At 50.1% G+C, this 24,176-nt stretch overlaps 1 protein-coding gene across 8 annotated transcripts in view; it reads left to right on the forward strand.

Annotated features, from left to right (window-relative positions):
* Positions 1-24,176, forward strand: part of PAX7 (paired box 7) — a 158,880-nt gene that overhangs the window by 78,116 nt on the left and 56,588 nt on the right. For all 8 annotated transcript variants that reach the window (XM_085559014.1, XM_085559019.1, XM_085559013.1 and 5 more), the window contains 2 exons: positions 16,890-17,055; positions 19,347-19,537. In XM_085559014.1, coding sequence (XP_085415140.1) covers positions 16,890-17,055; positions 19,347-19,537 — 357 coding nt within the window. The remainder of the gene's footprint in view (positions 1-16,889; positions 17,056-19,346; positions 19,538-24,176) is intronic.

Genomic DNA, 24,176 nt, shown 5'->3' on the forward strand with positions numbered 1-24,176 from the left:
GGGTCCTCAACCAACCCTATGGAATATTTGTGGTGTCCTGATCCCCTGACCCAGTAAAATCCCATTTTTCCCAGCTGGGAAGGGTCCTCAGCCAACCCTATGGAATATTTGGGGTGTCCTGATCCCCTGACCCAGTAAAATCCCATTTTTCCCAGCTGGGAAGGGTCCTCAGCCAACCCTATGGAATATTTGGGGTGTCCTGATCCCCTGACCCAGTAAAATCCCATTTTTCCCAGCTGGGAAGGGTCCTCAGCCAACCCTATGGAATATTTGTGGTGTTCTGAGACCCTTGCCTGGGAGAATCCCATTTTTCCAGCTGGGAAGTGTTCTCAGCTGACCCTATGGAATATTGGGGCTGAGCTCTTGACCTGGGAGATTCCCTTTTCAACACCTGGGAAAGGCCCTCAGCTGACCCAATGGAATATTTGGGGTGTCCTGATCCCCTGACCCAGTAAAATCCCATTTTCCCAGCTTGGAAGGGCTCTCAGCTGACCCCATGGAATATCTGGGATGTCCTGAGCCCCTGGGCTGGGAGAATCCCTTTTCTCCACCTGGGAAGGGCCCTCAGATGATCTTTTGGAATATTCGGGGTATGCTGAGGCCCTGACCCGGCAAAATCCCATTTTCCCAGCTGGGAAGAGCCCTCAGCTGACCCCATGGAACATTCTGGGTGTGCTGAGGCCACAAAAGAGCCTTTCCCACCTGGTTCCTGCAGCCCCTGAGCACAAACAGGTGCTGCAGCCCCCTTGGCTTTCCCAGCCCTGTTTCCATTTATTTCCTCATCCATCCCATCCATCTTTCTCCCACATCAAGTCCTGATTAGGCTGAGCAGGAGAAAAACAGCTTTTTTTTTTTTTTGCTTTTTTTTTTCCCCTCCCACAGGAGGCTCTTTTTGACCTTCCTTTCCTCTCCTTGTCTGACAAATTGTGGGAGCTGACCCAGAGCTGGGATAATTCGCTCCAGCCCCGTCCTGGCAGGCAGCTGCTCGGGCAGGGTGTCCTGCTTTGAACAGGCAGGTGTCTGCTGAGGAGGGCAGAGCCTCCCCTGAAATGGGAAATGCAAACCCCCTCCCTCTGAATTGGTATTTTGAACTTAATGGCCTCTCAGGCAAAAATATGGGAATGGGAATAACGGTTCTGTACTAGGAAAACTAAAAATACAAATGTAATAGTACAAAAAAACCCACCAAAAAAACAAAACCTACTGACAGAGTCAGAGCAGACCCTGACACCTTGTGGGTCAGGGTGGTGGCAGTGATAGTAAAAGGGTTTAAAATCATGGGGATTTAGGGTTAAAAGGAAAATTAAGCTTAGTAGGCCCTGAAAAGAAAATAAATACCCTGAGTACAGGAACACTTTGTACCTTGCTAGAACTGCACCTGTGTAGCCAGTACATGATAAATGATATAATTGTTAGATGTGATGATTATTTAGTAATTAAATATAATTACTGTTTAATCCTAAGAATAATCATGAGAAACTGTGGCCAGGGACCTAAGAAAGATCACAAGAAACTCATGTCAATGTATACAACAGAACAATATAAGTTTAATAATTAATATGTGAGTTATATAAGGGTAGAATATAAAATACGTTCAGCTCGAAAGCCGTGTCAGTGTCAGATTTGGGTGTGCACCCCTGATTCCCAGAGCTCTCAATAAAGCACCTGCATGGAATCACATCCCGTGATTTTGTGTGCTCCTGACCCTGACAGCAGCAGCCCCATCCCACGGTGTCGTCCTGCAGTGCCAGCTGTGCTTCTGCTGGAGCAGGATCTGCACAAGGGGGGAGTTTTCCTTGGAGCTCCAGGGCTGGGGGAGATGGGCCTGGGCTTCCTCTGGGAATGCAGTGGAGAAGAAAGCTGCTCCTCTGGGAATGCAGTGGGAAGAAAGCTGCTCCTCTGGGAATGTAGTGGGGAGAAAGCTGCTCCTCTGGGAATGCAGGGGGAACAAAGCTGCTCCCCTGGGAATGCAGGGGGAAGGAGGCTGCTCCCCTGGGAATGCAGGGGGAAGGAGGCTGCTCCTCTGGGAATGCAGGGGGAAGGAAGCTGCTCCTCTGGGAATGCAGGGGGAAGAAAGCTGCTCCTCTGGGAATGCAGGGGGGATAAAGCTGCTCCTCTGGGAATGCAGGGGGAAGGAAGCTGCTCCTCTGGGAATGCAGGGGGAAGGAAGCTGCTCCTCTGGGAATGCAGGGGGGAGAAAGCTGCTCCTCTGGGAATGCAGGGGGAACAAAGCTGCTCCTCTGGGAATGCAGTGGGAAGAGCTGCTGTGGTGTTCCCAGGTCAGATTATATCCAAGTAGGAATTTTTTGGCTCCTCCCCCTGCACGGAGCATCTCCCAGTGGATGATGGAATTTTCTCAGCCATGCAGGGACACTCAATGGCCCATGAACAGAAGATAATTAATAATTAATGACAGAAGCTGTCTCCTGGAGGGAGGATTGGTTTGTGGAAGAGATAAAGAAAACTGCCCAGTGAACAGAAGGTAACTGCCCCAGCTCCGACAGACTGGAATAGAATACACAGCCCCATTTCCAGCCTAAAACACAGGGATGAGCTGGGAGCATTCCCAGCTCCCTCTCCCATCCGTGGGAGGCCTGAGGGATGCCCAGGATATTCAGGACATCCACGATATTCAGGATATTTAGGATATTCGGAATATCCAGGACATTCAGGACAATTCAGGATATTCAGGACATCCACAATATTCAGGATATTTAGGATATTCGGAATATCCAGGACATTCAGGACATTCAGGATATTCAGGACATCCACGATATTCAGGATATTTAGAATATCCTGGACATTCAGGATATTAAGGATATTTAAGATATTCAGAATATCCAGGATATTCAGGATATTCAGGGTATTTAGAATATCCAGAATATCCAGGACATACAGGATATTCATAAAATTCAGGATATTCAGGATATTTAGGATATTTAGAATATCCAGGACATTCAGGACATTCAAGATATTTAGGATATCCAGGACATTCAGCATATTCAGGATATTTAGAATATCTAGGATATTCAGGATATCCAGAATATTTAGGATATTTAGAATATCCAGGATATCCAGGACATTCAGGATATTCAGGATATTTAGAATATCCAGGATATTCAGGATATCCATAAAATTCAGGATATCCAGGACATTCAGGATATTCAGCATATTTAGGATATTCAGGATATCCAGGATATTCAGAATATACAGAATATTTAGGATATTCAGGATATTCAGGATATTCAGCATATTTAGGATATTCAGGATACCCAGGATATTCAGGATATACAGAATATTTAGGATATTCAGGATATCCAGGATATTTAGGACATTTAGGATATTCAGAATATTCAGGATATTCAGGATATTCAGGATATGCAGGATATTTAGGATATTCAGGATATTCAGGATATTCAGGACATTCAGGATATCCAGGAGCGGGGCTGAGCGAGGTGCAGGACGCAAGGGCTCCTTGGGTATTTCCTTCCCAGATTTTTCCATCCCCTCTCCGCTCCCCCTCAGCAATGCCGGGTGGTTTTTGGGACACATTTCTTTATTTAAGGCGTGATTTGGGAGCTGATCCATGGGGAAAACCCCAAAAGCAGCCGGTACCGCTCCGCCCTTGGGAAGCACCAGCAGCTCCCGATTTTCCAGCTGCGGATCCTTCCCTGTCCCCAAGGGCCAGCCCCAAATTCTGCGTTGGCTCTGTGGTGTCTGGGGAAGGAATTTGGGGTTGGCTCTGCAGGATTTGGGGAAGGGAGTTTGTGTTTGGTTCTGCAGGATTTGGGAAGAGATTTTGGGGTAGGTTCTGCAGGATTTGAGGAAGGGAGTTTGGAATTGGCTCTGTGGTGTCTGGAGAGAGATTTTGGGGTTGACTCTGCAGGATTTGGGGAAGGGAGCTTGGGGTTGGTTCTGCAGGGTTTGGGAAGAGATTTTGGGGTTGGTTCTGCAGGATTTGGGGAAGGGAGTTTGGGGTTGGTTCTGCAGGATTTGGGGAAGGGAGTTTGTGTTTGGTTCTGCAGGGTTTGGGAAGAGATTTTGGGGTAGGTTGTGCAGGATTTGGGGAGGGAGTTTGTGTTCTGCAGGATTTGGGAAGACAGTTTGGAATTGGCTCTGTGGTGTCTGGAGAGGGATTTTGGGGTTGGCTCTGCAGGATTTGGGGAAGGGAGTTTGTGTTTGGTTCTGCAGGGTTTGGGAAGAGATTTTGGGGTTGGTTCTGCAGGATTTGGGGAGGGAGTTTGTGTTTGGTTCTGCAGGGTTTGGGAAGAGATTTTGGGGTAGGTTGTGCAGGATTTGGGGAGGGAGTTTGTGTTCTGCAGGATTTGGGAAGACAGTTTGGAATTGGCTCTGTGGTGTCTGGGGAAGGATTTTGGGGTTGGCTCTGCAGGATTTGGGGAAGGGAGTTTGGGGTTGGTTCTGCAGGATTTGAGGAAAGGAGTTTGGGGCTGGGTATGAAGGATTTGAGGAAAGGAATTTGGGGTTGGCCCTGCAAGATTTGGGAAGAGAGTTTGGGTTTGGTTCTGCAGGATTTGGAGAAGGGAGCTTGGGGTTGGTTCTGCAGCAATTAGGGAAGGGATTTTAGGCTTTTTTCAGCAGGATTTGGGAAGGGAATTTGGGGTTGATTCTGCAGCGTTTGAGAAGAGATTTTAGGGTTGCTTCTGTAGGATTTGGGGGAGTTTAGGGTTGGTTCTGCCGTGTCTGGGGAAAGGAGTTTGGGGTTGGCTCTGCACCATTTGGGAAGGGAGTTTGGGGCTGGTTCTGAAAGATTTGGGAAGGGAGTTTGGGGTTTTTTCAGCAGGATTTGGGAAGGGATTTTGGGTTTGGTTAGGAGCATCAGGGGAAGGGAATTTGTGTTTGGTTCTGCAGGATTTGGGGAAGGGAGTTTGGGGTTGATTCTGCAGCATCTGTTTCTGTAGGATTTGGGGGAGTTTGGGGCTAGTTCTGCTACGTCTGGGTAGAGATTTTGGTCTTGACTGCATAATTTGGGAAGAGATTTTTGCCTTGACCCTGCAGGGTTTTGGGAAGAGTTTGGGGCTGGTTCCGCAGGATTTGGGGGACTTCGGGGTTGGTTCTGCAGGATTTGGGGAAGCGAGTTTGGAATTGGTTCTGCTGCATCTGGGAAGAGATTTTGGCCTTGACTCTGCACAATTTGGGAAGAGATTTTGGTGTTGACCCAGCAGGGTTTTGGGAAGATATTTTAGGGTTGGTTCTGCAGGGTTTGGATAAGGGAGTTTGGGGCTGGTCCTGCAGGATTTGGGGAAGGGAGTTTGGGGTTGATTCTGCAGCATTTGAGAAGAGATTTTAGGGTCGCTTCTTCAGGATTTGGGGGAGTTTAGGATTCATTCTGCAGCATCTGGGGAAAGGAGTTTGGGGTTGGCTCTGCAGGATTTGGGGGAGTTTGGGGTTGGCTCTGCCGCATCTTGGAAGAGATTTTGGCGTTGACCCTGCAGGGTTTAGGGAAGAGATTTTGGGGTTGGTTCTGCCACATCGGGGAAGAGATTTTGGCATTGACCCTTCAGGGTTTCGGGAAGAGAATTTGGGGCTGGTTGTGCAGGATTTGGGGGAGTTTGGTGTTGGTTCTGTCATGTCTGGGAAGAGATTTTGGTGTTGACCCTGCAGGGCTTCGGGAAGAGATTTTGGAGTTGGTTCCGCACAATTTGGGAAGAGATTTTGGCGTTGATCCTGCAGGATTTCGGGAAGAGAGTTTGGGGTTGGCTCTGCAGGATTTAAGGGAAGGATTTTGGGGTTGGCTCTGCAGGATTTAGGGGAGTTTGGAGTTGGCTCTGCAGGATTTGGGGGAAGGATTTTGGGGTTGATTCTGCAGGATTTGAGGGAAGGATTTTGGGGTTGGCTCTGCAGGATTTGGGGGAGTTTGGGGTTCGCTCTGCAGGATTTGAGGGAAGGATTTTGGGGTTGGCTCTGCAGGATTTGGGGGAGTTTAGAGTAGTTGGCTCTGCAGGATTTGGGGGAGTTTGGGGTTGGCTCTGCAGGATTTGGGGGAGTTTGGGGTTGGCTCTGCAGGATTTGAGGGAAGGATTTTGGGGTTGGTTCTGCAGGATTTGAGGGAAGGATTTTGGGGTTGGCTCTGCAGGATTTGGAGGAGTTTGGGGTTGGCTCTGCAGGATTTGGGGGAGTTTAGAGTAGTTGGCTCTGCAGGATTTGGGGGAAGGATTTTGGGGTTGGCTCTGCAGGATTTGGGGGAAGGATTTTGGGGTTGGCTCTGCAGGATTTGGGGGAGTTTGGGGTTGGTTCTGCAGGATTTGGGGGAAGGATTTTGGGGTTGGCTCTGCAGGATTTGGGGGAAGGATTTTGGGATTGGCTCTGCAGGATTTAGGGGAGTTTGGAGTTGGCTCTGCAGGATTTGGAGAAGTTTGGAGTTGGCTCTGCAGGATTTGGGGGAAGGATTTTGGGGTTGGCTCTGCAGGATTTGAGGGAGTTTGGGGTTGTTGGCTCTGCAGGATTTGGAGGAGTTTGGGGTTGGCTCTGCAGGATTTGAGGGAAGGATTTTGGGGTTGGCTCTGCAGGATTTGGGGGAAGGATTTTGGGGTTGGCTCTGCAGGATTTGGAGAAGTTTGGAGTTGTCTCTGCAGGATTTGAGGGAAGGATTTTGGAGTTGGCTCTGCAGGATTTGGGGCAGTTTGGAGTTGGCTCTGCAGGATTTGAGGGAGTTTGGAGTTGTTGGCTCTGCAGGATTTGAGGGAAGGATTTTGGGGTTGGCTCTGCAGGATTTGGGGGAGTTTGGAGTTGTTGGCTCTGCAGGATTTGGGGGAAGGATTTTGGGGTTGGCCCCCAAGGTGTGGGAACCCTTTTTTTAAGCCGAGGCTCGGACAATCCTCCCCAGCAGCAGCTCGCAGCCTTCCTCCTCTCCCTCCTCTCCCTCCCGCAGGGCGGGCCCGGCTGTAACGGGATCGCAGCCGGGAATTTCGGGGCTGATAAAGCAGGAACCGAGGCAGGTTCCCTTTGATGTGCACCTCGAATTACAGCGAGCTGCTCCAGCCTCGGGATTTCAGCCACCAATAAAATGATTTATGAGCATAAAAGGCCCCAGCCACCTTTGAGCTGGGGGAAGGGGAGGAATGGCAAACGTCCTTAGCTGCAGAGGATCTGGTTTTTCTTCTCGGGGTTAGGAATGAGGGGTAGGATCGGCCTGTTCGGGATGTGAGGGGGAAAAGTGGTAAAGTGGGAAAATGGAAGAATGGGAAAATGGAAAAAATAAAAAATGGAAAAATGAAAAATAATAAAAAGAATGGGGAAAGGACAGAATGAAAAAATGAAAAAATGAAAAAATGAAAAAATGAAAACATGAAAAAATGAAAAAATGAAAAAATGAAAAAATGAAAAAATGAAAAAATGAAAAAATGAAAAAATGAAAAAAATGAAACAATGAAAAAATGAAAAAATTAAGAAATGGAAAAAAGAAAAAAATTTAAAAAAAATAAAAAATTAATAAAAAAATTTAAAAACAATAAAACAATAAAAAAATTAAAAATATGGGAAAATGAAAGAACAATAAAAATTTAAAAATTAAAAAATAAAAAAATTAAAATTAAAAAATTAAAAAATGAAAGAATGAAAAAAATTAAAAATTAAAAACTTAAAAAATGGAAAAAAGAAAAATGGAAAAATGAAAAAATGAGAAAAGAAACGCGAAAAAATGAATCAATGAAAACAGAAAGAATAAAAAAATGAAAAAAATTATTATCAAGAAATAAAATAATGGAACTATATATTTATAATATATAATAATATATTTACAGTATGTAATAATATATTTACAGTATATAATAATATATTTACAATATATGCTACCATATTATATAATAATATAGAATATAATAATACATTAAAATAATTGATTAACAATGTGGCACATACTCATGCAGCCTCCAGCCAGGCACGGTGGGAAGTGCTCGGAACTCCTGGGAACCTCTTTTGGTGCAGGTGGATTTTTCAGGGTTATAGTTTCTCATTTGTTTGGCTCCAACAAACACCAAATCTCGCGCTGGCTCCAGCACCTTCCGGAGTGAAAGAGGCTCAATGTCGTCTGGCCGAGTGAGAAAATGGCCCAAAATGTGAAAATTGGGGGGTTTAACCTCAGTTTAACCCCGTACATGCGCTGTGGGAGGACTGAAATCAGTTGATTTCGATCCCAAAAGCAAATTTTCCTGGAGTGGCAGGAGGAGCGGAATTAGAACTGGATTTTCCGGCTGATGATCCTCCCCCTTGGAGTTTATCTTGCCTTTCTCCTCCAGCACTGCGGACCTGTCGAAGCCCACCCTGGGTCAGGGGTTCCATGTGGTGGAAAAGTCTCTCCTCCCACCCGAGCTTCCAAAGAAAGGCTCAGCAGTCTCTGTTGTTGGGTCTCAAGGCAGTTTATTGCAAGTTATCTCAAAGATTTTCCTCTCGGGCTGCTGTGGTTTGCTCCCAGCTCAGGCAGAGGCACACACACACCCTGACATCCTCTCTGACCCCGACTGCTTCTTCTCTCCCACCAGGGCTGCTGCTGTCTTTTATATGGTACATCACGTGTGACATGGTTACAGTTTTCCCCAATGCCTGTTACCTATATTAAATGGTGCTTTTCTATCTTTTATATGGTACATTACGTGTGACATGGTTACAGTTTTCCCCAATGCCTGTTACCTATATTAAATGGTGCTTTTCTATCTTTTATATGGTACATTACGTGTTACATGGTTACAGTTTTCCCCAATGCCTATTACCTATATTAAATGGTACTTTTCTATCTTTTATATGTACATTACGTGTTGCATGTTTACAGTTTTCCCCAATGCCTATTACCTATATTAAATGGTGCTTTTCTACTCTAAACCAATCTGTGAGTGCCAACATCACCAAGAACATGGAGGTGAGGAAGGAGAAAGAGGGAGGACAGGACAGGCCCAAATCCCAAATCCATCTTAAAACCTCTGACCCCCACGTCCAAAACAGAAACCCCCCTGTACAGCACTCAAAAATTCTCCCCTTTACTTTGTGACTACTTCTACTATAATATCTAAACTTTTGTGAATTCTTGTTCTTCTTGCAAGGTTGGTAAATCATTCCATGCTCAAACCCAAAATCACAGCTGCTTCCAGCTGCCTGCCAGGGTCTCAAATGCTTCTGACCTGGGCCCGGAACCTCCAAAAATGTCTGAGGGACATTTTGAGTTCCCACACGGAGCAAAAAGGCTCATCCCCAGGATGGCTCTACCTGGCTGTGAAAGGATCCAGAGGATCCTTTTATCTCCATGGAAAACAAAGGAATTACAGCGGGGCAGGGAGAGGAATGGGAGGTGCCGCTCTCACACAGGTGGATTTTAATCCTGAACAGATTTCGAGTGTAAATGAGACAAAAATCCCCTCACGCAGGGCATGAAACGGCACAAATCTGCTCTGAGCTTGTTCTGATCACGTAACAACCCCAGGGCAGCCAAGTGCTCCTGTCCCACCCTGGAACATCTCACTCCACATCTTCCTCCCACGTGGATTTACAGTTGGGAAAATAAAAAGACCTTTGCCACCCTTGGGCAGGTCAGGAATGGCTGGATTGGCTTTGGAATTCCTGGGGTTCTGTTTCTTTTCTCTCTCCGTGCCTGGGTTTGGATCTTGGCGATGGTTTTGTGTCGGGGCTGGACTTTGATGTGCTGATCTTTGCAGTGGGATCTTGATTTTTTTGGGGTGGGAGCTCTTCCAGCCCCAGCCCTTTCCTCTGCAAAGAAAGGTTTATTTCTCCCTTCTCCTCTGCAAAGACAAGGTTAATGTCTCTCCTTTTTCTCTGCAAAGAAAAGGTTTATTTTTTCTCTTTTCCTCTGCAATGAGGTTTATTCCTCTCTTTTCCTCTTCAAGGAGGTTCCTTTCTCTCCTTTTCTTCTGCAAAGATAAAGTTTGTCTCTCCTTTTCCCCTCCAAAGAGGTTTTTTCTCTCCTTTTCCTCTGCAAGGATGAGGTTTATTTCTCTCTTTTTCCTCTGCAAAGACAGGGTTTATTCCTCTCCTTTTCCTCTGCAAAGATGAGGTTTATTTCTCTCTTTTTCCTCTGCAGAGACAAGGCTTATTTCTCTCAATTTCCTCTGCAAGGAGAAGGTTTATTCCTCTCCTTTTCCCCATCAAAGATGTTTCTTTTTCTCTTCTTCCTCTGCAAATACAAGGTTTATTCCTCTCCTTTTCTCCTTCAAAGAGGTTTCTTTTTCTCTTTTTCCTCTGCAAATACAAGGTTTATTCCTCTCCTTAAGCACCAGAAATGTCCAAGCTGTGGGATTGGAAGGGAGGGACAGGACAGGACAGGACAGAGCAGATCCTCAGCCCCAGTTCCAGACTGGAATTTGCACCCGTGCAGGACAAGAAAAGGGCCGGGGGATCCTCTTTGCAGGACCAGGGCACACAGAAGGTTATTTAGGTTATTTCTTTCTTCCTTTGTGCTGCTCCCCGCTCCCAGAACCTTCCCCGGCCAGGGCTGGATGAATGCAAGGCGCTCGGGGTCCATTCAGGGCTCTCCCCTCAGCCCTGTCCCAGATTTGGGGCATTCGGGTGCCAGGAGCCGCTGGCCCCGCTGGCCCCGGAGGCTCGGAGCTCAGGGGGGTGAGGTGACCCATTTCTGTCACCCTGCGGAGGGCTCGGTGCCAAGGACCTGCCAGGGCCCCACAAACCTCCCGGACCTCCTCGGCACCACGGGGGGAACGGGGGGAGCAGGGGGAACGGGGGGAACGGGGGACTGGGGGGATTGGGGGGAATGGGGGGATTGGGGGGAATGGGGGGAACAGGGGGAATGGGGGGATCGGGGGGATCGGGGGAATTGAGGGAATTGGGGGGAATGGAGGGATCGGGGGGAATGGGGGGATCGGAGGGATTGGGGGGATTGGGGGGATCGAGGTGATCAGGGGGATCGGGGGGATTGGAGGGATCGGGCGGATCGGGGGGATTGGGGGGATTGGGGGAATGGGGGGATTGGGGGGATTGGGGAGATTGGGGGGATTGGGGGGATCGGGGGGAATGGGGGGAATGGGGGGGATCAGGGGCATCGGGGGGATCGGGGGGTTTGGGGGGATCGGGGGGCTCGGGGGTTTCTGCCGCTCGTGGTGTCACAACCAGCGGGACAGCGGGACCTGGGTCCTGCCCGAGCCACCGCCGTGGGCTTCAAGAGTGGGGCTTGGTCAGACAGACCCCAGAGCACCCCAGGAATGGGGAACCCCAGAGCGACCCCACAGCAACCCCAGAGCACCCCAGAAATGGGGAACAGATCCAGGGAACCCCACAGCAACCCCAGAGCACCCCAGGAATGGGGAGCAGATCCAGGGAACCCCAGAGCATCCCCAGAGTGACCCCAGAGCACCCCAGGAATGGGGTGGAATGGTGGGGATCCATGGAACCCCACAGCAACCCCAGAGTGCCCCCCGGAGCAGGGAACAGATCCAGGGAACTCCAGGGAACCCCAGAGCACCCCAGGAATGGGGAACAGATCCAGGGGACCCCAGAGTGACCCCAGAGCACCCCAGGAATGGGGAACAGATCCAGGGGACCCCAGAGTGACCCCACAGCAACCCCAGAGCACCCCAGGAATGGGGAACAGATCCAGGGAACTCCAGGGAACTCCAGGGAACTCCAGGGAACCCCAGAGCTACCCCAGAACACCCCAGAACACCCCAGGAATGGGGAGCAGATCCAGGAACCCCAAACCAACCCCAAGGGGAAGCTCAGGGGAGCCTTCCCAGCAGGCACGAAGGGGAGGCAGAACCCCCAGACTGAAAATTTCCTTTTCCTGTAGGAAAAACACCCAGAGAATCATTTATACGGGGAATCATTTCTCATTTATCATTTTATGGGGAATCATTTATAGGGAACTCGACAGAAAGGTGCCCACTTTGAGACTGGGATCCTGTTTGGGGCCTGTGGGACCACGGCTCTGTGGTGGCTGGGAAGAGAGTTTGGGGTCGGTTCTGCAGGATTTGGGGAAGGGATTTTGGGGTTTTTCAGCAGCATTTGGTGAATTTGCAGTTGGTTCTGCAGGATTTGGGGAAGGGATTTTGGGGTTGGCTCTGCAGTCTCTGGGGAAGGGAGTTTGGGATTTTTTTCTGCAGGATTTAAGAAGGAATTTTGGGGTTGGCTCTGCAGTGTCTGGGGAAGGGAGTTTGGGATTTTTTCCGCAGGATTTGGGGAAAGGAGTTTGGGGTTGGCTCCACAGGATTTGGGGAAGGGATTTTGGTTTTTTTTTCAGCAGGATTTGGGAAGGGAGTTTGCAGTTGGTTCTGCAGGATTTGGGGTTGGCTCCACAGAATTTGGGGAAGGAAATTTGAGGTTTTTTCAGCAGGATTTGGGAAGGGAGTTTGCAGTTGCTTCTGCAGAATTTGGGGAAGGAATTTTGGGGTTGGATCTGCAGCGTCTGGGGAAGGGAGTTTGGGGTTCTTTCTGCAGGATTTGGGAAGGGAGTTTGGGGTTGGCTCCACAGGATTTGGGGAAGGGATTTTGGTGTTTTTTCAGCACCATTTGGAGAAGGGAGTTTGGGTTTTTTTTTGCAAGCCCAGCTCCTGCTCTGAGGCTGAGCAGCTTGGGAACCTGTCGGAGGGGGGAGTTGCCCCCACTCCTGCCTTTTGCTCCGTTTTTTTCCCCCATTGCTGTGAAATTCAATCGTGTTTTGCAGCTCTCGAGGCCTCCCAAAGCCCAGCAGCTGCGTTCTCATCTGGCTTGAAAGTTTATCCTCGTGAAGCCCAAACAGAACCAGCCTGAGAGCGCTCTGTGGGGACACGGAGCAAAGCCAGCCCGCAGGCAGCTTGGGCAGCCTTTTCACCCTGCAGAAAGGAGATTTCCCCCATAAAACACTTGGGAGTCTCTTTTTACCCTACAGAAATGGGATTTGCCCCAGTAAAACACTTGGGAATTTCTTTTTACCCTACAGAAAGGAGATTTCCCCTGATAAAACACTTGGGAATCTCTTTTTACCCTACAGAAATGGGATTTCTCCCAGTAAAACACTTGGGAATCTCTTTTTACCCTGCAGAAATGGGATTTCCCCTGATAAAACACTTGGGAGTCTCTTTTTACCCTGCAAAATGGAGATTTCCCCTGATAAAACACTTGGGAGTCTCTTTTTACCCTGCAGAAATGGGATTTGCCCCAATAAAACACTTGTTGCTGTTGAGGCAGGACGGGAATGAATAGATTTGACTTAGAAGGTTGCCGAGAGTAAAACTTTGATTTATTTAAAATATATTGCTTTTTTATATAGAGTTTTGTAAGGATTAAATCTGTTGGTTCTGAAGTGAAAACAACTCGCACCATTGGTGCAAAGTGCTTGATGCACAGTGATAGAACTTAACTATAAACTATGTGAAAAACAGGAGAGATAAAGAATTATTGACATTCTTCTCCAGCTCTTTCCCAGGCCTCTGTCTGGTAGAAACTCTCAGTTTCTTTCTTTGGCTGAATCTGAGACCCACAATAAAATACATGGGAATTTCTTTTTACCCTGCTGAAAGGAGATTTCCCCTGATAAAACACTCGTGGATCTCTTTTTACCCTACAGAAATGGGATTTCCCCCAGTAAAATATTTGGGAATCTCTTTTTATCCTACAAAAAGGAGATTTCCCCTGATAAAACACTTGGGAATCTCTTTTTGTAAGCTATTTAAAAGATTGGTTTTTTGGGTTGCTGTGGTTTGTTTAGTAGTTTAGGTAAAGGCACATATACTTGTATTTATTTTTTGTTTGATTTTCTCTTTTTTTTTTTCTTTTGGTTTAGGGTTGGTGCTCTCTTTTATACAGTACATTATGTGTTAAATGTTTATAGGTTTTTTAATGTTTATTATTTATATTAAATGGTGCTCTTTTACTTTAAATTAATTTGTGAGTGTTAATATTACTAAGAACAGGGAGGTAAGGAAGAAGAAAGAGGGAGGATAGGACAGGCTTAAATTTCTTTATCTTAAAACTTTTGACCTCTATGTATAAAACTAAAATTCCTTCTACAGGACTTTAAAATTTTTCTCTTTACTTTGTGACTACTTTTACTATAATATTTAAAATTCTGTGACTTCTTGGGGTTTTTTTTTTGTAAAGTTGGTAAATCATTCTATGGCTTAAATTTAAAATTACAGCTGTTTTCAGCTGCCTGTTGGGGTTTTAAATGCTTCTGACTTGGACTCGGAACATCCAAAAATGTCTGAGGGATATTTTGAGTTCTGAAATTGCTGATGCCTTGGAAAGGCTGAGCTAGAACAGAGACTGGACAGAGCCAAAGAATAAAGCAGGGATTTATTAAAGGATCTCCTCAGCTGATCCACCTTGGGCAGCACAAGAGCCCAGCCAGGGCTGCACCCAAAATGAACCCAAATGGTCCCAAAATGAACCAAAATGAACCCAAAATGGTCACAAAATGAACCCAAGAGGAACCAAAATGGTCCCAAAATGAACCCAAGATGAACCAAAATGGTCCCAAAATGAACCAAAATGGTCCCAAAATGAACCAAAAATGAACCCAAAATGGTCACAAAATGAACCCAGGAGGAACCAAAATGGTCCCAAAATGAACCCAAGAGGAACCAAAATGGCCACAAAATGAACCTAAAATGAACCAAAATTAACCCAAGATGGACCCAAAATGGTCAAAAAATGCACCTAAAATGAACCAAAATGGTCCCAAAATGAACCAAAATGGTCCCAAAATGAACCAAAATGAACCCAAAATGAACCAAAATGAACCCAAGATGGACCCAAAATGAACAAAAATGGTCCCAAAATGGTCACAAAATGAACCTGAGATGAACCAAAATGGCCACAAAATGAATCCAAGATGAACCAAATTTGTCACAAAATGAACCCAAGATGAACCAAAATGGTTCCAAAATGAACCAAAATGAACCCAAAATGGTCACGAAATGAACCCAAGATGAACCAAAATGGCCACAAAATAAACGCAAGATGAACCAAAATGAACCCAAGATGGACCCAAAATGGTAAAAAAATGCACCTAAAATGAACCAAAATGGTCCCAAAATGGTCCCAAAATGAACCTGAGATGAACCAAAATGGCCACAAAATTAATCCAAGATGAACCAAATTTGTCACAAAATGAACCCAAGATGAACCAAATTTGTCACAAAATGAACCCAAGATGAACCAAAATGGCCCCAAAATGAACCCAAGATGAACCAAGATGGTCCCAAAATGCACCTAAAATGAACCAAAATGGCCCCAAAATGCACCTAAAATGAACCAAAATGGCCCCAAAATGAACCCAAGAGGAACCAAAATGGCCCCAAAATGAACCCAAGAGGAACCAAAATGGTCCCAAAATGCACCTAAAACGAACCAAAATGGACAGCCGCTCAGGGGTCTCCCACTTGGGTCAGTTCTGCTCCGTTGGCCCCTTGGAGTTCATTGTCCCATTCCAGCTCCAGCCCGGGCTGTCCCATCCTTGTTTTCCTCTCCCCAGCACTGAGGGTCGGGTGGCACAGGCACAGCCCAGGTGTGATCCACAGGTGCCTCCTGTCCCCCAGGTGTGCCGGGCACAGCTCAGGTGTCACCTGTGGGGCTCTTCCTGTTATTCAGATGTGACAAGCACTGCCCAGGTGTCACCACACTCTGTTTTCTATCCCCCAGGTGTGGCTGGCACTGCCCAGGTGTCACTTTTGGTGCTTGTCCTGCCCCCAGGTGTGGCTGGCACTGCCCAGGTGTCACTTTTGGTGCTTTTCCTGCCCCCAGGTGTGGCTGGCACTGCCCAGGTGTCACCCCGCACTGTTCTCTGTCCCCCAGGTGTGGCTGGCACTGCCCAGGTGTCACCCACAGGGTGTTCTCTATTCTCCCAGGTGTGGCTAACACTGCCCAGGTGTCACCCCACGCTGTTCTCTGTCCCCCCAGGTGTGGCTGGCACTGCCCAGGTGTCACTTTTGGTGCTTTTCCTGCCCCCAGGTGTGGCTGGCACTGCCCAGGTGTCACTTTTGGTGCTTTTCCTGCCCCCCAGGTGTGGCTGGCACTGCCCAGGTGTCACTTTTGGTGCTTTTCCTGCCCCCAGGTGTGGCTGGCACTGCCCAGGTGTCACCCACAGGGTGTTCTCTATTCTCCCAGGTGTGGCTAACACTGCCCAGGTGTCACCCCACGCTGTTCTCTGTCCCCCCAGGTGTGGCTGGCACTGCCCAGGTGTCACCCACAGGGTGTTCTCTATTCTCCCAGGTATGCCTGGCATTGCCCAGGTGTCACTTTTGGTGCTTGTCCTGCCCCTCAGGTGTGGCTGGCACTGCCCAGGTGTCACCCCGCACTGTTCTCTGTCCCCCAGGTGTGGCTGGCACTGCCCAGGTGTCACTTTTGGTGCTTTTCCTTCCCCCAGGTGTGGCTGGCACTGCCCAGGTGCCACTTTTGGTGCTTTTCCTTCCCCCAGGTGTGGCTGGCACTGCCCAGGTGTCACCCACAGGGTGTTCTCTATTCTCCCAGGTGTGGCTGGCACTGCCCAGGTGTCACCCCGCACTGTTCTCTGTCCCCCAGGTGTGGCTGGCACTGCCCAGGTGTCACCCACAGGGTGTTCTCTATTCTCCCAGGTGTGGCTAACACTGCCCAGGTGTCACCCCACGCTGTTCTCTGTCCCCCCAGGTGTGGCTGGCACTGCCCAGGTGTCACTTTTGGTGCTTTTCCTGCCCCCCAGGTATGCCTGGCACTGCCCAGGTGTCACCCCGCACTGTTCTCTGTCCCCCAGGTGTGGCTGGCACTGCCCAGGTGTCACCCACAGGGTGTTCTCTATTCTCCCAGGTGTGGCTAACACTGCCCAGGTGTCACCCCACGCTGTTCTATGTCCCCCCAGGTGTGGCTGGCACTGCCCAGGTGCCACTTTTGGTGCTTTTCCTTCCCCCAGGTATGCCTGGCATTGCCCAGGTGTCACCCCGCGCTCTTCTCTGTCCCCCCAGGTGTGGTTCAGCAACCGGCGGGCGCGCTGGCGCAAGCAGGCCGGTGCCAACCAGCTGGCGGCCTTCAACCACCTGCTGCCGGGGGGCTTCCCGCCCGCGGGCATGCCCGCGCTGCCCCCGTACCAGCTGCCCGACTCCTCCTACCCCAGCACCACCATCTCCCAAGGTGAGCCCCCTGCCCTCCCCGCCTCCCCTCCCCTCCCGGGCCCACCCAGCGCTTTGGGGTCCCCACAACCATCCCGGGATGCCCGGGCTGGGCACCCCGGGGCAGTGGGGAGGCTCTGGTGGTCTTTGTTTAGTTGGGAAAATTGGGTTTTTTTCCTCGAGTCGATGGAAATTCCTCCCTTTTCTCCTCTGTCCCTTCTGCTGCGTCCTGCGGCTGGAGTTTTGGGCATGGAGCGCATCCCTGTGGATTGGGGGTTGTGTGGGATTTACCTCGCTGTGGGTCAATCTCCGCTCTGGGGTTCAGCAGTGAGAATATTCCAGCAGAAGGAATATTAATTAATTAATTACCTTGTAAATTGGGGGGTTTGTGGGTGCCCCTTCATTGTGGGTCAATCTCCGTTTTGGGATTCAGCAGTGAGAATATTCCAGCGGAAGGAATATTATTAATTAGTTAATTACCTCATAAATTGGGGGTTTTGTGGGTGACCCTTCATTGTGGGTCAATCTCCATTCCGGGGTTCAGCAGTGAGAATATTCCAGCGGAAGTAATATTAATTAATTAATTACCTTGTAAACTGGGGGGTTTGTGGGTGCCCCTTCATTGTGGGTCAATCTCCGTTCTGGGGTTCAGCAGTGAGAATATTCCAGCAGAAGGAATATTGTTAATTAATTAGCTTGTGAATTGGGGGTTTTGTGCATGACCCTTCATTGTGGGTCAATCTCCATTCCGGTGGTTCAGCAGCAGGAATATCCCAGTGGAAGGAATATTCCTCATTCAAGCTGCCTGGAATTCATGGCTTTTTTGGGGGTGGAAAATCAAGGATTTCACGGCTTTTTTGGGGAGGAAAACCAAGGACTTCATGGCTTTTTCTTGGGGTGGAAAACCAAGGAATTAATGGCATTTTTGGCGGGGAAATGAAGTGAAGCCCCAGACGTTCCCCCTGGGTGCCAGGATGGCAAAGCCGCCGTGCCTGGGTGTCCCAGGGGTCTCCCGGGGGCTCCCGAGGTTTTCCTGGGGGTGTCCCGGGTGTGTCCCGGAGGTTTCCGGGCAGTGTCCCGAGGATGCCCCGGATGTGTCCCGGGGATGTCCCGGACTTTTCCCGGGGGTGTCCCAGGGGTGTCCCAGGGATGTTCCAGAGGTTTCCCAGATGTGTCCGAGGGGTGTCCTGGAAGTGTCCCAGAGGTGTCCCAGGAGTTTCCCAGGGGTGTCTCGGGTGTGTCCCGGAGGTTTCCCGGCATTGTCCCGGGAATGTCCTGGAGGTTTCCCGGGGTGTCCCAGGGATTTACTGGTTGTGTCCCTGTGTCCCGGGGGTTTCCTGGAGGTTTCCCGGGTGTGTCCCAGGGTGTCCCAGGGATGTTCCAGAGGTTTCCCGGCTGTGTCCGAGGGGTGTCCCGGGGGTGTCCTGGGGATGTCCTGGGTGTATCCCGGAGGTTTCCCAGGGGTGTCCCAGAGGTTTCCCAGCAGTGTCCCGGGGATGTCCCGGGTGTATCCCGGAGGTTTCCCGGCTGTGTCCGAGGGGCGTCCCGGGTGTGTCCTGGGGGTGTCTCAGGGATGTTCCAGAGGTTTCCCAGATGTGTCCGAGGGGTGTCCCGGGTGTGTCCCAGAGGTGTCTCCAGTGTGTCCCAGAGGTGTCCCGGGAGTGTCCCAGGAGTGTCCTGGGGTTTTCCCAGGGGTGTCCCAGAGGTTTCCCGGGGGTGTCCCGGGGATGTCCTGGGTGTATCCCGGAGGTTTCCCAGCTGTGTCCAAGGGGTGTCCCAGGGGTGTCCCAGAGGTTTCCCAGCAGTGTCCTGGGGATGTCCTGGGTGTATCCCGGAGGTTTCCCGGCTGTGTCCGAGGGGTTTCCCGGGTGTGTCCCAGAAGTGTCTCCAGTGTGTCCCAGAGGTGTCCCGGGAGTGTCCCGGGAGTGTGCTGGGGGTTTCCCAGCAGTGTCCCGGGGATGTCCCGGGTGTATCCCGGAGGTTTCGCAGGGGTGTCCCGGGGATGTCCCGGGTGTATCCCGGAGGTTTCCCGGCTGTGTCCGAGGGGTTTCCCGAGTGTGTCCCAGAAATGTCTCCAGTGTGTCCCAGAGGTGTCCCGGGAGTGTCCCGGGAGTGTCCCAGAGGTTTCCCAGCAGTTTCCCGGGGATGTCCCGGGTGTATCCCGGAGGTTTCCCGGCTGTGTCCGAGGGGCGTTCCGGGTGTGCCCCGGGGGTGTCTCAGGGATGTTCCAGAGGTTTCCCGGGTGTGTCCCGGGCGTGTCCCGGGGGTGTCCCGGGGTGATCCCATCCCGTTGATGTCCCTGTGTCCCCGCAGACGGCGGCAGCACCGTGCACCGGCCGCAGCCGCTGCCGCCCTCCACCATGCACCAGGGCGGCCTGGCCGCCGCCGACTCCGGCTCTGCCTACGGCGCCCGGCACAGCTTCTCCAGCTACTCCGAGAGCTTCATGAACGCCGCAGCCCCCGCCAACCACATGAACCCCGTCAGCAACGGCCTCTCCCCGCAGGTAGGGACCCCTCGGCAGCCGGCTCCGGGCTCCGGGACCGCGGGGCGCCGCGTTTGTTGGGTTGGGGTCGGGGTTGGGGTTGGGGTTGTGGTGGTGGTTGTTGTTGTCAGGAATTCCTGCGGGGACAGCAATTAGTTCCTTGGTTAATGAGCAGCAGCTCTGAGCTCAGCACTGGTCATTCTCCCCGCCGGGTTGGGGTGAGGGGATCCCCAAGACGTGGAGCATCCCCAAAAACCATCCTGGAGCAGGGGGACCTCTCTGGCGCTGGGTGTGACCCCAAGGACCGCACGCCTGCGGGACTCCACGGCACAAGCTGGAGCTCCTCCAGGCCTGGCTGGAGCACGGAGCTGAGCTCAGACACGGAGATTTGGGCTTGAATTTGGGGAAAGTGGTGCGGACCATCCTGCTGATCCCGCACTGCTGGGCTGTGCGGGAGGAAAGGGGTTCCCAAGCTCAGCTTTGTTTTGGAGTGGAACTCAAAACGAGCAGCCAGGACTTGTCCTTCTCCTCAGGGACACCAAATCCCGTTTTTTCCACTCCCATGGGATGTGGAGCTGCGTGAAGGGCAGCAGCTGGTTCAGAGGGATCAGGATTTTTAGGACGGGAAACCAAAATAATTTGGAATGAGGAGGAGGAGCGAGGTGGGCACCTGGAATGGAAAAGCTGCAGAGGTTTGGGAGGAGCCCGGCCGGGGACACCGGGGCTGCGGGGGCTGAGGCCCAGCCTGGTGAGGAACAAACTCGGAGTGTCCGTGCCAAGGGGGGAAATTCCAGCTGCCCTGGAATGCTACAAACCCCCCACGTCTGGCTGGGAATGGGAAATATTCAATATTGGCGGCATGGGGCAGAATGGGGAAATATTGAAATATTGACTAGCATGAGGCAGAATGGGAAAATATTAAAATATTGACTGGCATGGAGCTGGATGGGAAAATATCAAAATATTGGCTGTCACGGGGCTTGATGAGAAAATACTGAAATATTGACTGGCATGGAGCTGGATGGGGAAATATCAAAATATTGGCTGGCATGGACCTTGATGAGAAAATACTGAAATATTGGCTAGCATGGGGCAAAATGGAGAAATCTCAAAATATTAACTGGCATGGAGCTGGATGGGGAAATATTAAAATGTTGACAGGCACGAGGCTGGATGGGAAAATACTGAAATATTGACTGGCAGAAGGGCTGGATGGGAAAATATTGAAGTATTGGCTGGCATGGGACAGAATGGGAAAATATTAAAATATTGGCTGGCACAGGGCTGGATGGGAAAATGCTGAAATGTTGATTGGCATGGGGCAGGATGGGAAAATATTGAAATGTGACTGTCACGGGGTTGGATGGGAAAATATTAAAATATTGACTGGCATGAGGCAGAATGGGAAAATTTTAAAATATTGGCTGGCACAGGACTGGATGGGAAAATCCTGAAATGTGACTGGCATGGGGCAGAATGGGAAAATATTGAAATGTGACTGGCACGGGGTTGGATGGGAAAATATTAAAATATTGACTGGCATGGAGCTGTGTCCCTGTGACAGGGCTGAATGAGAAAATACTGAAATATTGACTGGCATGGAGCTGGATGGAAAAATATCAAAATGTGACTGGCACAAGGCAGAATGGGAAAACATTGAAATGTGACTGGCATGGGCCTTGATGAGAAAATACTGAAATATTCTCTGTCATGGGGCTGGATGGGAAAATATTAAAATATTGACTGGCATGGAGCTGTGTCCCTGTGACAGGGCTGAATGAGAAAATACTGAAATATTGACTGGCATGGAGCTGGATGGGAAAATATTGAAATATTGACTGGTATGGGGCTGGATGAGAAAATAGTGAAATGTGACTAGCATAGGGTTGGATGGGAAAATACCGAAATATTGCCTGGCATGGGACTGGGTGGGAAAATACTGAAATATTGATTGGCATGAGGCAGAATGGGAAAATATTGAAATATTGACTGGTATGGAGCTGGATGGGAAAATATTGAAATATTGACTGGCATGATGCAGAATGAGAAAAGATTAAAATATTGACTGGCATGGGGCAGAATGGGAAAATATTGAAATATGACTGGCATAGGGGTGGATGGGAAAATATTAAAATATTGATTAGCATGGGGCTGGATGGGAAAATATTAAAATATTGACTGGCATGGAGCTGTGTCCCTGTGACAGGGCTGAATGAGAAAATACTGAAATATTGCCTGGCACGGGGCTGGATGGGAAAATACTGAAATATTGCCTGGCACGGGGCTGGATGGGAAAATACTGAAATATTGCCTGGCACGGGGCTGGATGGGAAAATACTGAAATATTGCCTGGCACAGGGCTGGATATCGCTCCGAAGAGGGACTCTGGGGAATGGCAGATTCCCTCTGACAAGGGATTTGTGGGAGCGCTGCGCTCGGCTCGGGGGATACAGCCGGGATTCAAAGGCAGGCCTGGGTGAGCTGGGCCGGGGCCCGGGATTAGCTCCGATGATCCCAAATTCCATTTATCCCCGGGGAATAAGGCAGGGATGAGATGCCTGGGATGAGCCCCAGGCGCAGGGGAGCCCATCCTGCGATTTCCATTTCCCTTCATCCTCTCCTGCCCAGTCCTGCGGAATCGGGGGCTCCTTGAAAGGACCAGAGCGAGGCTTTTCCTCCGCTTATCCCAATCCCAAATTCCCCTGGCCCAGGCTCAGGCCGGGGACAGATATCCCTGAGCCCATAAGCCCTTTGTACGGGGAAGAGAGGATCCTTTATCCGGCAGGCCTGAAGAAAAGAGAGCTTTGCACCCCCAGGAAGGGCAGATTCCCATTTTCCCGACGCTTTTAATCATGTGAGGGCCGAGATATCGGTGTGGAAATTCGTCTCTTCCCTTTGTGTGAGCCTAACCCAGGTTATTTCCTGACTGCTTTATATTCCCTGATCAAAAATTCCTGCCTTTCCAAGCCCGCTGCTGTTCCTAGTGGAAGGAGATGACAAATTCTCCTGGATTTGCCCTGTTTTAGGGAAGTTTTGGGGGGTTTATGGGGTGCTCTGTGTAATTTATGAATTGAGCCGAGCACAGTGGTTCTGTTCTCTGTGGCATTCCAGGGAGATTTCAGGAAAATTCCACCCTCAGCTGCCCCAGGTTCCTCTGCAGGGAAAGAGAGGGGGTGCAGGGGTGGGGAAAAAAGAGGGAGCTCAGGAGATGGGAAAGAAAGAGGGGGTTCAGGAGAGGAGAAACAGGGAGCTCAGGAGCAGGGAAAAAGGGGGTTCAGGAGGTTGGAAAGAGGGAGCTCGGGGTGGGAAAGGAGATTCAGGAGAGGGGGAAAAGGGAACTCAGGGGGTGGGAAAGAAAGAGGGGGTTCAGGAGGTGGAAAAGAGGAGATTCAGGAAGGGGGGAAAGAGGGGGTTCAGGGGTGGGAAAAAAACAGGGAGCTCAGGAGCAGGGAAAGAAAGAAGGAACTCAGGAAGGGGGAAAGGAAGAGGGGGTTTGGGAGAGGAGAAATAAGGAGTTCAGGAGCGGGGAAAGAGGGGGTTCAGGAGGTTGGAAAGAGGAAGCTCAGGGGGTGGGAAAGGGGGTTCAGGAAGGGGGAAAGAGGGGGTTCAGGAGGAGGAAAAGAAAGAGGGGGTTCAGGAAAGGGGAAGCAGGGACCTCAGGAGCGTGGAAAGAGGGGGTTCAGGGGTTGAAAAGAGGGGGTTCAGGCGTGGGAAAGAAAGAGGGGGTTCAAGGTATGGAAAAGAGGGAGCTCAGGGGGTGGGAAAGGGGGTTCGGGAGAAGGGGAAAACCCCACTGGGAGCTGAGGGTGATGGTGCTTTGTCTCTGGCCGGGTTTCTCGTTCCCCGTGGTGGCAGCAGCAGCAGCAGGAGATCTCTTGGCACTTCAGACAAGGAGAAGGGGCCGGAAGCTCCCAGCTCCTGCTCCCTCTCCGGTTACCCCGGGATTGGCTGTCCCGGCCGGAATCCACGGGCTGTGCTGGCAGCTGGAGGCCAGGAGGAGAAACACGGCATTCCCGTTCCCAGAGAAAAAAATGGGCATTTGGGCATTCCTGTTCCCAGAGAGAAAAATGGGGATTTGGGCATTCCTGTTCCCAGAGAGAAAATGGGGATTTGGGATGGCCACTGTGGTGTTCCTGTTCCCAAAGAGAAAACAGGGATTTGGGCATTCCCATTCCCAGAGAGAAAACAGGGATTTGGATGTTTTCATTCCCAAAGAGAAAACAGGGATTTGGATGTTTCCATTCCCAGAGAGAAAATGGGGGTTTGGAATGGCTACTGTGGTGTTCCTGTTCCCAAAGAGAAAATGGGAATTCAGGATGGTCATTGTGGTGTTCCTGTTCCCAAACAGAAGATGGGGATTTGGGCATTCCCATTCCCAAAGAGAAAACGAGAATTTGGGATGACCACTGTGGTGTTCCCATTCCCAAACAGGGAAATGGAAATTTGGGATGGCCATTGCAGCGTTCCTGTTCCCAAACAAAAATGGGAATTCAGGATGGTAACCATGGTGTTGTCATTCCCAAACAGAAAATGGGGATTTGGAGATTCCCATTCCCAAAAAGAAAATGGGGATTCGGGATGATCACCATGGTGTTCCCATTCCCAAACAGAAAATGGGAATTTGGGATGGTCATTGTGGTGTTCCCATTCCCAAAGAGAA

This window comes from Lonchura striata, chromosome 21, assembly GCF_050655825.1.
Source record: "Lonchura striata isolate lonStrDom1 chromosome 21, ASM5065582v1, whole genome shotgun sequence".
Classification (NCBI taxonomy): Eukaryota; Metazoa; Chordata; class Aves; order Passeriformes; family Estrildidae; genus Lonchura; species Lonchura striata.